Source organism: Colius striatus, chromosome Z (assembly GCF_028858725.1).
Source record: "Colius striatus isolate bColStr4 chromosome Z, bColStr4.1.hap1, whole genome shotgun sequence".
Taxonomy (NCBI): Eukaryota; Metazoa; Chordata; class Aves; order Coliiformes; family Coliidae; genus Colius; species Colius striatus.
In genome coordinates, this window is record NC_084790.1 from 42,430,023 (window position 1) to 42,443,469 (window position 13,447).

Sequence of the window (13,447 nt, forward strand, 5' to 3'; positions counted from 1 at the left end):
CACCCTGCCCCCCAAAATTTACATTGCCCCCAATATTACATCAGTTGAATCACTGAAAAAGTGTCAGGAATTGATTTAAATAATCAGATGTTCAGCGATAATATCCTGCAGACTATCACTCTGACTACTGAACTACAATATGACACACTCAGCTGCTACAATGCAAAATTTATTCTCGATACTTGTAATCTTTCATTACTTCCATTTTGCAACTCATTTAGGACCATACAAATGGGCAATAACACACCTGTTGGAAAAAAACTGCTGCCTCTCAGTCACTCCTTGGACGGAGAGGAGAATCAGAACAATTTAAAGAATTAAATATAACAATAATAATAAAATGTATAGTAATAACTGCAGGGAAAGACAGACAGAAAGAAAAGACAATAAAAGAAGAAAATCCTAAGTGATGCATAATGCAATCACTCAGCACTCTATGAACTCTATGTTATGGAATAATCGTTTGGCTAGTTCAGGTTGGCTGTCCTGGCCATGGTCCCTTTCAGCTTCTTGTGCAGCTCTTCACTGACAGAGTAGAGGAAACTGGAAAGGCCTTCACTTACGATAAGCACTACTTAGCAACAACTAAAGCATCAGTGGACTATCAACATTATTCTCACACTAAATCAAAAACAAAGCACTGGACCAGCTACTAATAAGAAAAATTAACTCTATCCCAGACAAAACCAGGACAGCACTTAATTTACTTACAGTTTACTGTTGCATTCTGAAAGGATTTTACATGGTAAGCATGAAAGTAAAAGAAAAAAATAATGTAAAAGTATACCTAAAAATATTACTAAAGAAAAATACCTTGTTTGATACAGTTATACAAATGCTTTTCTTAACACAAGTCACTTAACATGTCTAAAGGAAGAGTCATTGGGTGAAATATATCAAATAACATACATAAGCATGCATCTCTGCCAATATGCACCCTTCTGCTTAGGGAAAGGGTAATCTCAAAAACACTAAATAACTTCTCCAGTTGGAAACTAAACTTACCGCTAACACTCATATTTTACTTTATTATTCTGATACAGTCTTTATTATTCTAACCACGTGTTGTAAAAAAAACATGACTGTTCACAATGATTCCAAAAGATGTCTGCTTTCATCTGTACAACCTTCCATTCACAAGCATTTTTTCAAACATTCAGCTATCAGTACAAGTATAATGCAAAATAATTTCCATATTTGATGTTTAAAACAAACAGAAAAACCTTCATACAGCTTTTACACAGGAACACTTCAGTCTGCAACCACAGAAATTCATAGTTTTAATATCCATGTCTTCAGCAAATACAAAATTAAATCCCTACCTATAACATTTACAAGAGAGCAAATTTTGAAAAGACTCATTAAAGTATGCTCTGCAACTGATCACTTCAAAGACACAATCACTGTGTTGGCGGGGCAGGAGGGTGTGCATGATGGCAAAACAGGAGGAAGGATCCGAATCAGCTTCTCAGGAAAGACAAAAAAAGACCTGACACCTGACAACTGCAGGAGCTGGTCTCCTCAACTCTGCCAACCAACAGAAATACTCACCTCGACCCCACCTTGATTTGCCATCATCACAAACACATTACAGGAGGATGTGTCATTCCAAGACCAGAAAGCAATATGAGAAAAGAAAATAGTTGATTTGTATCTGGTGAAATGTCTCTCTACTCAAAAAAAAAAGTTAAGATACATGCCTGCTCATTTATAAAGAAGTAGTCCACCCCAGTAATCATTTCAAATTACTGGATCTTCCAGGCAAAAGCTTTTCTGGCCCCATTCTCATCTGCATCTTTTTCTGTGCATACGAAATGTGAAAACTACCATTAGAAGTGTAAACAGTGTGCAGATGTTAAGGTATCTAAATGCATGGAGACTGAAATTAATTCTCTGATTGTGTGTTTTAAAGATCATGGAGTTACCTAAAAGTGCTACAACTATGCTACAGTACAAATGGCAGAAACTTTGACCAGAACTGCTCTTTATTAAGAAGGCTTCTCTTTCTAAACAAGACATCACAGCCTTCTAGCACATTCCATTAACATTTCTAATTTAAACTTCCAGATTTTTTTAATACAGTTCTGAGGCATAAAAAGACCCACTAAATATTTTCACATTCTCCTTTAATGCCGAGCAATTAGATTTTTAAAATACCAACCTTCTTGTACATAATCATTAGAAAAATACATCTGAGTTTAGACAGTACAAGAAACCTGATGCTGATGGAAAGGCAACAATATGGGAACAGGAAATAGGATTAATAAAATAAAAATAAAAAGTATAGAGTAATAAAAAGTAATCAAGTGGATGCACCAGAGAACAATGCTCTCCCCTCTTTTAGGCAATATTCTCACTAGAACAGTTTTCCAGGACTGTTTCCAGGATTTCAATGATTCAGACACGGCAAGATGTAGATTAGCCAACACACAATTCATAGCTGCAAGAATAGCAAGGGCCATTCTTAAGAATTCTATACCTTTTCTCCAGTCTTGGTGAAACCTGAAATTACGCAATTTTCTAGGCAAGAATAATGCACTGAGAGACCACTCTCTGCAGTGCATCATCACTCTGCACGGTATACAAACTGCCAATTCAGTTTCAAGTTTACTTAGTCTTGCAGGCCTTACATATACACTCAAATTGGTTAGGACACAAGTCTTGGAAGGCCAATAGCCTGTGCTCATATGTCAAGGCAGTACCTCCACAGAGAAGTAATCTTTTAGCTATGCGGCCCTGGAGCAGATTGAGTACCTTCATAAATCCCTCTGAATTAAAAAATTGCACCTCCTGTGCAGCCACTGCAATTCTGTCAACATGAAGTAGCACTCTAGATGCCACCCAGAATATCTCACTTTTCTAACTGCAGTTTCCTGTTCTGGAACTACATCTAGCTGTCATCTCAATGAGAAGGAATATTTAGCACACAGCATAAGCACAAGGACATACAGAGAATCATATCTCCTAGTTGACAATAAACTAACCATGAGCCAGCAATGTGCCCTCATGGCCAAGAAGGCCAATGGCATCCTGGGATGCATCAAGAAGAGTGTGACAAATAGGTCAAGGGAGGTTCTGCTCCCCCTCTACTCTGCCCTGGTGAGGCCCCATCTGGAGTCCTGTGTCCAGTTCTGGGCTCCTCGGCTTGAGGGGTACTGAGAACTTCTGTCCAGAGCAGGGCCACCAAGATGATCAGGTGACCAGAACATCTTCCTTATGAGGAAAGGCTGCAGGAACTGGGGCTGTTTAGTCTAGACAAGAGAAGACTGAAGGGAGATCTCATTAATATTTATAAGTATCTAAATGGTCGATATCAGGAGGTTCGGGCATCCTTTTTTTCTACTGGATCTAGCAACAGGACAAGGAATAATGGGATGAAGTTGGAACACAAAAAGTTCCATTTAAATATAAGAAAAACTATTTTACTGTGAGGGTGAGAGCCCTGTCACAGGCTGCCGAGGGAGGGTGTGGAGTCTCCTTCCTTGGAGGTCTTCAAGACCCGTCTGGACTTGTTCCTGTATGACCTGATCTAGGTGAACCTGCTTCAGCAAGGGGGTTGGACTAGATGATCTCTAAAGGTGCCTTCCAAACCTTACCATTCTGTGATTCTATGATATCCTCTAGTTGCAGCAATCACAGCTTCAGGAACTCTACAAGACTACCATCACATTTGAACATCATGTTTCACACCCTCTCTTCCCTGTAATGGATCTCACTTCCAAGAAACTGTACAAATTCACAGTCTACTTATTTTGGCCTCCCTAACCTTACTGCACAAGTAAGACCTAGAGTTCAACTACATTTAGGGGGAAATTAAGTTCTCAGATTACAACTATCACTGAGTTCTTCTATTGGAAGAAGAATCTCTTTATGATTTCAAAGATGTCTACAAAATTGCCTTCTCATACCATTCAGCTGTCTCTTCAGACTGAAGGGTTAGAACAATTTAATCCCTCCTTGTATGGAAACAATTGTTTTCTTCCAATTACTGTGTCATCCTTCTCTGTATCTTGTTTTACAATACCCCTTCTGAGACAATGCAACCAAGAGTGTATCATTTAAGACCACAAAAAAACCTTAAGTAGTGCAAAAGTGAACTTTCCTTCTTTTTTCTTAATACTCTAAACTCACTGACAGATGTCTGAGTTGAGATGATGCTTTAACGAAGGATCCTCTTTCCCTTTCCTAAGCACTCACGGTATTTGAAGGCCTATCCATGCACCTGTACTGCCATGCGACTTCTACTATAAATATATTTATCAACACTGAATTTCATTTGCTATTACCAGTATCAAAAGGGACAAGATGATTTTTTTTTTCCCTCGGGTTCAATATGCATTCTTGATACTTGTCTCTGCATCAGTCTGCATCAGACAGCACATGAAGTTTGTATAACTAAACACACGCATGAATTTCCCTTGTAATCTCTGCATACTCTCTTCCCTCTCACTCACTGCCACAGCAGTGCTACCAATACTCATTTAAGCTTACAGAACGACTACCTCATTTTTAAGTGCTTCAAAGTGTTTTATCTCCATTAGAAGAAAAATCATATCAAGGAAGATTAGGCAGCAGTTGTTGCAAAAGCTAATAAAACATAGAAATCCATCCAGAAGCTTTAAGTCATAACGAGAAAATAAAAATCTGCAAACACACTTGCCTCATATCAACTGTTACTGCTGGCTCTTGGATGCCATCTTGCTTCCCCAGACTCTCCAATACTAACACCTAAGGTGGACCTCTGAATAAATTTTTCTCCACCAAACCATACATCATAAAAGCAGAGCACAGTACATAGATTCATTTTCTTCTGGTTGTTTATTCTTAAAAGCAATAAGGCTGTATGGTATGACTGTATGAAAACATAAGGGGATTTGTCAGCTGGACACTCTGCTTTGTGTGTCTTCCTCAGATAGCAGGAAGCTACCTATATACTCATCTGCACAATTAATAAAGTCATCTTATCCAGTCATCTGAAACAAAATAAAAGTTCTGGACTCTGAAAAGCTCCAGCATGAGATGAGACAATCTGTTATTCAACTGCAAATGCTCTGACTTTTATAGTCAGACAGTTTGCACTTCAGAAAGTTCTGATGCACAAATAGTGAAAAAATGCAAACCCAACATACTCCAGACTATTATGAGACAAAAACCAAACAATCACAAGACTTTAAGCACTGTCATTACAGCTGTTTGGTCTCACATCGTGCTTTTAAATTTGAAACTAAAAATGCTTCTTTTGTTAATGGAAGGATGATTTCCCCACATAATCATGAGACCCCTGAGAGAATAAACATCTCAAGCAGGTAGTAGTAAAAAATATGCGCCCATGAGACTGATGACATGTCAAAAATGGTAATCAGCATGAGGTATTAGGAGGAATATTCTGTCTTTAGTAAATAGAGATTTTCTCATTTATTATAAGCGTGTGTTTTTGGCCTCTTGTGAAATTCATCATTGCGATGTCTCAAGCTTGGAGCTCATACTGAAGAATTCTGGAGCTACATACTACAGAACAACATGAAGCCTAATATGTATTGAACCTAGGACTAGTTCACAAGGACACTAAAAGGCTGCTCAAAAAAAACACAGGCTAGCATATTTTCAGAAGCTGGGATACTTTTTCAGATGTAATAACACCAATGTAATGCAATCCTCATCACAAAAAGCAATTTTATTTTGAATGTGACAATTCACTTGTTTCTTCCATATATGTAACTAAAGAGAATGACATTTCTGGTGCTGTGACAGTCCTGTGACTTCACAGAATCTTGTGGTGGGAATTATAGTCACATTAAGGTATCTTTTGTATTCCCAAGGAAGCTATGTCAAGTTTCACTCTAACAGTCACCTTTGAAACAAAAGTTTACTTGGGGAACTCTGTAAAGCTTCCTAATGCAGTATGAGCAAATGCAGTGTTTGACTTTCACCCTCTGTAAAGGAAGGTGACACTTCTGCACACTGATTTATGTTCAAACAGGTAATTTCTACGGAGTTAAATCACCAATATTTTTACTGCCCTTTCTGTGTGTCTGATTACATCTTTCACAAAAAAAAAAGTGTTTGCAACACTGCCTAGGTAGACTCTCCCCAGGGAAAGGATTTGTTTTCTAGAGCATCCCTCTCTAGGTCTTCGGTCCGATCATGGCCTTGATTCCCAAAGCTACTTAAATTAGAAGCATGCTCATTCTGGTGAAGTCATCTCCAAGAACTGATTCCACTTGCTATAACCAGTTATTAATGTTATGCTTCATAGAGGCCAATAGGATACTAGCCACAACTTCTTTGAGTGAGGGCCTCAAAAATTTGTTTGAGTTTCTTCCTACATTGCTATGCTGATGCAGAAAGTAATCAGAAGCAGCAGCACTCCCAGTTCCAGCTTAAGTTGCCTTAGCTATGTATACAATAGTAAGTCGGGAAGCATTTCAAGAACTGATGCTGAAGACCAAGTATTGATACTACATACTTCAAGGGTTTTAAATCAGACTAGTTCTGTTCTGGTCCTGTAGACTGGAAAGTCATCAAGCGCATCTTCTGATCCAATTTCATCTGGAAAGTATCAAGCTCATGTGATCGTGATCACTCTGCAATGCAAACTTACATAGAGCAAGCAGATATGACTAAGATTCACTTCAGAAATCCACATCTGATCGAAACACCAATATAGTTGCATGCATGCTGTACACTAGTTGATCTTGCAAGTGTTAGCTGTTCTCTTCCCTGCATTCAGCTATACCTTTACTTTGAAAAAACTGTCAGGCCTCTCATCCTTGTTTCTGATCTGCTACTCAAACTGAAGAAAGTATAGTATCTTAAGACACAAGCCCCGTGCAATACAGAGCATGTAAAGTTTCGAGGACATTATGGCTGACAGATAAGGCAATAGACAGCCCCAACAGTCCTTATTGTCACATGACGAAAGAAAAAATTTGTATGACGAGAGGGATGTTTAGCATATGATAAGAGGACAAGGGCTTTGTTGCCCATGTTGCAGGACAAGTATCAAAAACCTATATGTGGCTCAGAGGAAAAAACCCATGGTTATGAGTATGGACCTCCTCTCATTGTCACTTATTCAAATAACAGCAACTACTGGTTTACAAAGTGCCACTGAAGTTAAGACACTAAACTTCAAAGGGATGTCTCCCTAAGTCCATTTGTTGTATAATAACGTTTTCTATGGCCTCAAAATACCAAACAGCAGAATAGACAACAGCAAAGGAAAGACTGAATCTTAAGTAGATCAGAACCATCAAGTGATCATGATTTACCTTGTACTACCACTTTATAAATCAAATCTGTCCAATTAAAGGATCCAAATAAATAAAAGGTAGTCTTAAAGGTAAGCTGCCCAAGACAGAGAAGTTGCTTCCGAATTTTTTTTTCCTTTTACTATCACCTAATGTTTCTAAGAACACTTCAGCTTTGTACATGCAGCTTTCCCCAGTCAAGAAAGACTTTGACTGAACATTAACTATCCAGAACTAGATGGAACTATCCAGAACTATTGGTCAAGACCATTCAGAAACCAAGAAACTCTGAAATCACTTCAAGGCCTATTCATCTAAAATTTGACAATGTAGTTCAATTTAGGAAAAATTACCCAAATTTTAGCTTCTGTGTGAAAGCATACAGAAGTAAAACAGCCCATAACAGCTAATAAATGTAAATAGAACTAAAAAAGCCCCAAAGTCATTATAACTAAAAGAACAATTCCCAACAAAACAAGAGTTCTACCGCAATTCATGAGTATGCATTTTCTTGACTTTGCAAAACTTGTATTCATGCTTAATTCTTTAAGAAGAAATGTCGTTGATCTGGTTGTTCATGCAATAAGTATTATCTTCCAATTCATGTTGTAATATGCTCTTCATTACCTGCTCAAGAAATATTCTTATATACAACTAAGACAGTGCAGAGTATATAATTTAAGATTAAGCTATTATATTAAAAATGCTAAATATACAAAATTAATCAGGTTGTCAAATTTATCTTACAAACTCCCAGGGCAACCCAAGATCTCTTTTTTTTAGTGAACTCACACTGATGCAAATTTCTGCATTGTCCTCTAAAGTAACTTTTAAAAGCTCTTCTCAGATCAGGATGATACATGCAGCCCTTCAAGTGAGACCCTTATCTAGTAGAGAAGAGGCCATCAAAGAAGTATATTGTGAAAGTCTACTGGCAGCTTAAAATTTGCATTGCAAGAATCACAAATGAAAAAATGAACCATTGTTATTGTTTCCCCACATGTTCTCCATGCAAAAATGTTAAGATTGGTCACATGTCATGCAAGATGCATCATGCTGTAACTTCTTAAATTAAGCATAGTCCACTGAACATAGGCCAGTCAACACAAGTCTATGTGTATTCCAGACACAATGCAGCAAGAATGAAGCAGAAGACAGCTGCAGATACATCACAGGATTATGTTGTCACAAAAACCTACAAATCTACTTTGATGCAGAAATGTTTACATGGTATGTTTTAAAGAAGTCCACTTCAATACATGGAGAATAAACTGTGTAAGTCAAATGTGCTTCTAAATGAGTGAACATGAATTCTCTTCCGGAGGTTAAACCTGGTTCAACTATGCTGACTATAAAATAACAAAAAAAATTCCAAACTAAACAAACACACCACTCCCAACATTATACCAATACAAAAATAAAACAGGTACCAGGCTCAACAGCCTCTTGTAGCTATTAAAAATGTAGAGACTAATGTTAGTCTTATGTTGCAAAACCAGACCAGAGCACAACAGCTCTAACAACTACTCCTTTACCACCAGCACTTCTTCCTATGGCATTAGCTGTAACTCAAGGACCACATTGCAAGTAGGAGAGGTCCTACGCTGGTTCTGGGTCTCCACCCATAGAACCTTCAGGGTCATAGTCCAAGCTGGACTATGTTCAAATGACTTTGCTTTGAGCAGGTTTTGAACATTTTCAGTAACCTGTTGACATTAGCAGGTGCTGCAGATATTCAGTTACTTCTTGGGATCATCTCCTTAAAGAAGGAAAAGTCTCCATCAGTGTAGGTCTTATCAAGGAAAAATCAGGAAAAGCAGCTTCCTATGGAAGTCTGGGAAGAGCTAGGTGAGGGTAAGATGGTTGTTGAGAAGGAATAGCTCCTGAGTTCATGCTGCAGCAAACCTGACCACAGTTACTCTAGCTTCTTTCCACCAAGTTCTCTCATTTAGCTTCACTGCTTACCAAAATTTTGTCTAATGCTGTCAAGGGACTACTGCAGCCAGAAATGACTGCATCCTTTGCCCTGCTGTCTGCTTCATACTAAAGGCTGAGGAGAAAACCTCACTGCCTGCAGGCTGCAACACCAGTACCCAACATGAAGAATCAGCAAAAGGACCTTCTGCTTATGTTTTGAAGCCCACATAGCTGCAAGATCCCTACATAAATGGATAAGCCACAGAATTATTTAACAGGTACAAGCTTTTTTGCTGCTGCTGTTACAAAAATAACAAAGTGGTTGTTTCACATTTGAAGGTTAATGTCCACACTGTAAATGCAAGTCTTGCATAAATCTGGAGTAGGCTCATCTTTACACTACAGCAACAGTTTGGTCTTCCAGGCTGAAGGTGGGTTGTAGACAAATAGATACCTAACATGATTTTCTAACATACTTGAATGCACTGTTCATTACCCAGAAGAGCCATTCTGTTTACCCCCATTAAGACAGAAAGGTAAAGGAGGACCAATTTCTTGCATTTGATGAAGATGAAGATTGGAAGCAGAAGTCCTCTGCACAAATGCATGAGAAAACATTTGAACTGCCAAACAGAGTTTGTTTTCCTTCCAAGTTATACACAAATACAAAAAAATAAACCTTTCTTATTTTTCTTCTTCAGTTTAAAAGAGTTGGTGCCAGTTGCAACAAGTACTCCAAAGATCAAGGGACTCCTATCCTATTAGAAGTATGGAAACCCCAGCAACAAGTGCTAGTTAGTTACAGATGAAGGCATCTTGGACAGTCTCAAGGCATCAATGGGCTAGCATCCTGTTCAAACTATTATCCCCAGCTACTGGCTTTCTATAAAAAGAGACTTGGTTGACCTATAATAATATATTTCATAAGGCACTATATGGTGTACTGTGAGACTGATGAGGCTTTGTCAAAGTCTGTCTTCAGAGACACTCTCTGATACAACAGAAACATTAAGAAAAAAAACACATAAACAGCCAGGATACCATTACCCTGAAGATTCACCTTTTTTTTTTTTAGAAATGGAACCAAAGAAGACCACACCAAAGAAAAGAGGAAAACAACCAACTGGAAAAAAAGAGTCATAAAAACAATTAAAGCTATTTAATCCCTTCCCTCCTTTAGTCAAAAGAAAAACATGTTCTGTTTCCATAGCTTATTAAATTTATTGTTCTCGGGGCAGTTGGCTTTCCACACAACAGCCTGTAGCAGTCATAAGGGTTAATGCAAGCATTCAAAAAGTACAGGTTGGCCAGTTTCATCTGAATAAAAATTCAAAAAGGAAAAAAATCTAAGAAACAGCTCCAGGCTCTCAAGGAGCTACAAGGCTGCACTTGGCACATAGCAAGCTTATTATCAGTATTTCATTAACTAGGTTCTTAAAGAGAAGTCTTACCTAGCATTTCTGAGGCACAGGACTCATTTTCTACTCTTTCTCTGCTATTAAAATACAGGAAGGAAAGCTTAACACTTTTTTTTAATCTGAATAACCTAAAATAAACCCAAGCTACATGGAGACCAGAATAACATTTACATAAATATTTAATGTATTTCTGGTTCAGGTAATTTCATCATCACAGAAGAAAAAGTCAGCCACTCATCCCAAATCTCAAATCTCTCAGCAGACCTTCGATCAATTCACTAAAAAGAGCATCTCTGGAGACTTGGCTGACTGGTTGATGAACCCCTCTTGAAAGCCTACACCCACACTCAACTCATGAGAAGACATCAGAAAGACTGAGTAAAGTTTCTGACTCGACATTCTTCCTGACCGGTCACACCAGCTGCCAACAGCACATAGGGATGGCCAGAAGAGAACTACTCCTCTTTACCCCAGCTGACTCTTCGCGGCACCTCACAGCGAAGGACGGATGATAGCTGACAGGCTGGCAGTCAAAAACAAACCTTGAAGACTGATGTGCCCATTACGATCTTCTGCTGTGGCGTTGAAAAGATCGGGTAATCAGGCACCCTACTTAAACAGTCATCGGCTGTTTACCTGGTCGTGCCACAGCGTTTGCCTGCCGAGGGCAGCCTGGTGTGCCTGAACAACACCCACGACCCTAGCCTGAAGTACATGCCCGCGATACGATCACTCTCAAGCGAATAAAGCCAATATTCATTAAAGAGCAATAAACGTTATCCCTGAATACCTGCTGCCTGGGCGCAGGGCCGATCCCGCCTAGGGTGACAATTTAGTTCATTCAAGCACACCCTAAGCTCATACATTTAGTAAAAAAACAGTGACCTGGGTCACGGCTTTAGAAATCTAATAGCGGCCAAATGAGCGGGGCCGCCGCACGCCTCAGTGGAACCCCGCCAGTTTATCGCCCTTTAACGGCCCAGTGAGACGCGGGAAGGCAGGGCGGATGGCCCCCGGCTGCCCACCGGCCCTCCTGCCCGCTACACACACACACACACACACACACACACACACACACACAGCCGCCCCACCGGGGACGCTACCTCGACCGCAGCGCGCTCGGTAAGATGTCCGACGGGCCGGCGGCGGCGGGCGGCGCGGCGAGGGGCGCCCTGCTCCCACCGGCAGACCTACCAGGTAATCCATGTACTGGGAGGCGCCGGCCGCCGCGCTGCCGAAGAGGTCTCCGGGACGGCGGGCGCCCGCCCGGCTGACAGCGGCGCTGGGCCACCGGGAGCCCCGCCGTCAGGGGGAGCGGTGCTTCCTGCCGCCGCCCCGCCGGCGCGGGAGGGTCTCAGCCGCCGCCGCCGCCGCAAGGTGCAAGGCCAGGAGAGGACTCGGCCGCCGCCTCGAGAGCCGGCGGAGGGTGCGGAGGCGCGGGCGTCTCTGATAGCGGCGCTGGGCAGCGCCTGCGCCTGCCGCTACTGCTGCCGTCCGCACCGCACCGCACCGCGCCGCGCCGCGGTGGGGAGGAGGGGCGCGGGGCAGGCGGCGGGCGTGCGGGGGGGAGGGGCGCACGGCGACGGGGCCCGGGGCGGGGGGGGGGGCGGCCGCGTCACAGCCAACCCCGTCCAGGCGCCCGCAGCGCCCGCTCGCCAACAAATGCAGCCCCCGCCCCGCGCGACGTAGCCGTCAGCTGATCACACACGTGGGCACCGGGTCTTAAAGGTGTATGCGCCCTCTGGGATGCGTGGAAGTGTTGGTGGTTCGCTCGGCTTTCCTCCGGGCGGGCTCGCCGTCTGGTCTGTGGGGCTCTCCTGCGGGGTAGAGACCTCTAGGTGGGGTGGGGCGGGGGCAGTGCGGGGGCAGCGCGGGGGCAGCGCGGGAGCGCCCCGGCGGGGAAGGGCGGGGGGCTTGTCACCTCAGCCGTACGCAATTGCAGTAGCAGCAGGATCGGGCGGCCGAGGTGTGGGTCCTCGGCAGCGGCAGCGCGGGCACTGTGGGGCTGGGAAGGCGCGTCCCCACCCGCCTGCCGCGCTGGGGAGCCGTTCTTGCTGGGAGCCCCCAGTCGCGCTGCGGCCTGCCCGCTCCCGGGAGCCTGAGGTCCCGCAGTCGCTCCCACTGGCAGCGTACGGGAGCGCCCCGGGAGCGGGGCGGCTTCTTCACCGCGGCTAGAAGCCGATCTGTTTTGCAAACACGTACTTGTCCTTGATGTAGGGAGGGACAGGAATCTTATTATTAACCTCAGTAGAAACAAACACTTGTCAGGAGGAATTGAAGTAGCTAAGCCACGTTGAACAGAGCCTCTGAGTAGTCGCATTTCCGAGAAGTTTGATGTAGGCAAGTAAGAAGTTCACCCCTTTTATCCTATCCCCAGCCTCCCGTGGGAGCTGCGCTTCCATCTTGTGCTGCAAGCTGACATCCACACCTGAGCTGTTCCACAAGTCTGTAGTGGTAGTAAAAACTCCTGCCTTGCTTGAGAAATAGAAGGAAATTTCTCAGTAGGACTGTGGGATAGGAGATCTGGAAATGCAGCGTCGTTGAAGTAATTAAGGGGGGGGGGGGGGGGGAAGCAAGGCAAAAAACCACCCATGGTGTAATAAAAAAGACTGCAAAAGTAAATAAGGAGCAAAAAGGAAGAGAGGAGTAAATGAGAGTCCAAGAGCAAGTGATAATGCATATTTGTAAGGGCATAAGTAAGCAGTTGGCCCAGATCTAGTAAAATGGGATGGGGGAAGGGAAGTTGCTGCTCTGATTTTTGTGATGAATTAAAGCCTGTTGCAAAGAGGCTTAGTTAAAACATCCAGTCAGTGTTGGTAAGGTGTTTCCTTTGCTGCCCAAAAAGCAGGTAGTTCTTGTGGC

General features: G+C 42.4%; 1 protein-coding gene across 4 annotated transcripts in view; it reads right to left on the bottom strand.

Moving 5' to 3' along the window:
• ARL15 (ADP ribosylation factor like GTPase 15) overlaps positions 1-12,168 on the bottom strand; it is a 226,547-nt gene extending 214,379 nt beyond the window's left edge. For all 4 annotated transcript variants that reach the window (XR_009820879.1, XM_062018555.1, XM_062018553.1 and 1 more), the window contains exon 1: positions 11,780-12,168. Coding sequence is in view for 3 of the 4 variants with exons in the window: in XM_062018555.1 (XP_061874539.1) it covers positions 11,780-11,791 (12 nt within the window). In the remaining variant the exon portion in view is untranslated. The remainder of the gene's footprint in view (positions 1-11,779) is intronic.
• Positions 12,169-13,447: the final 1,279 nt, after the last annotated feature.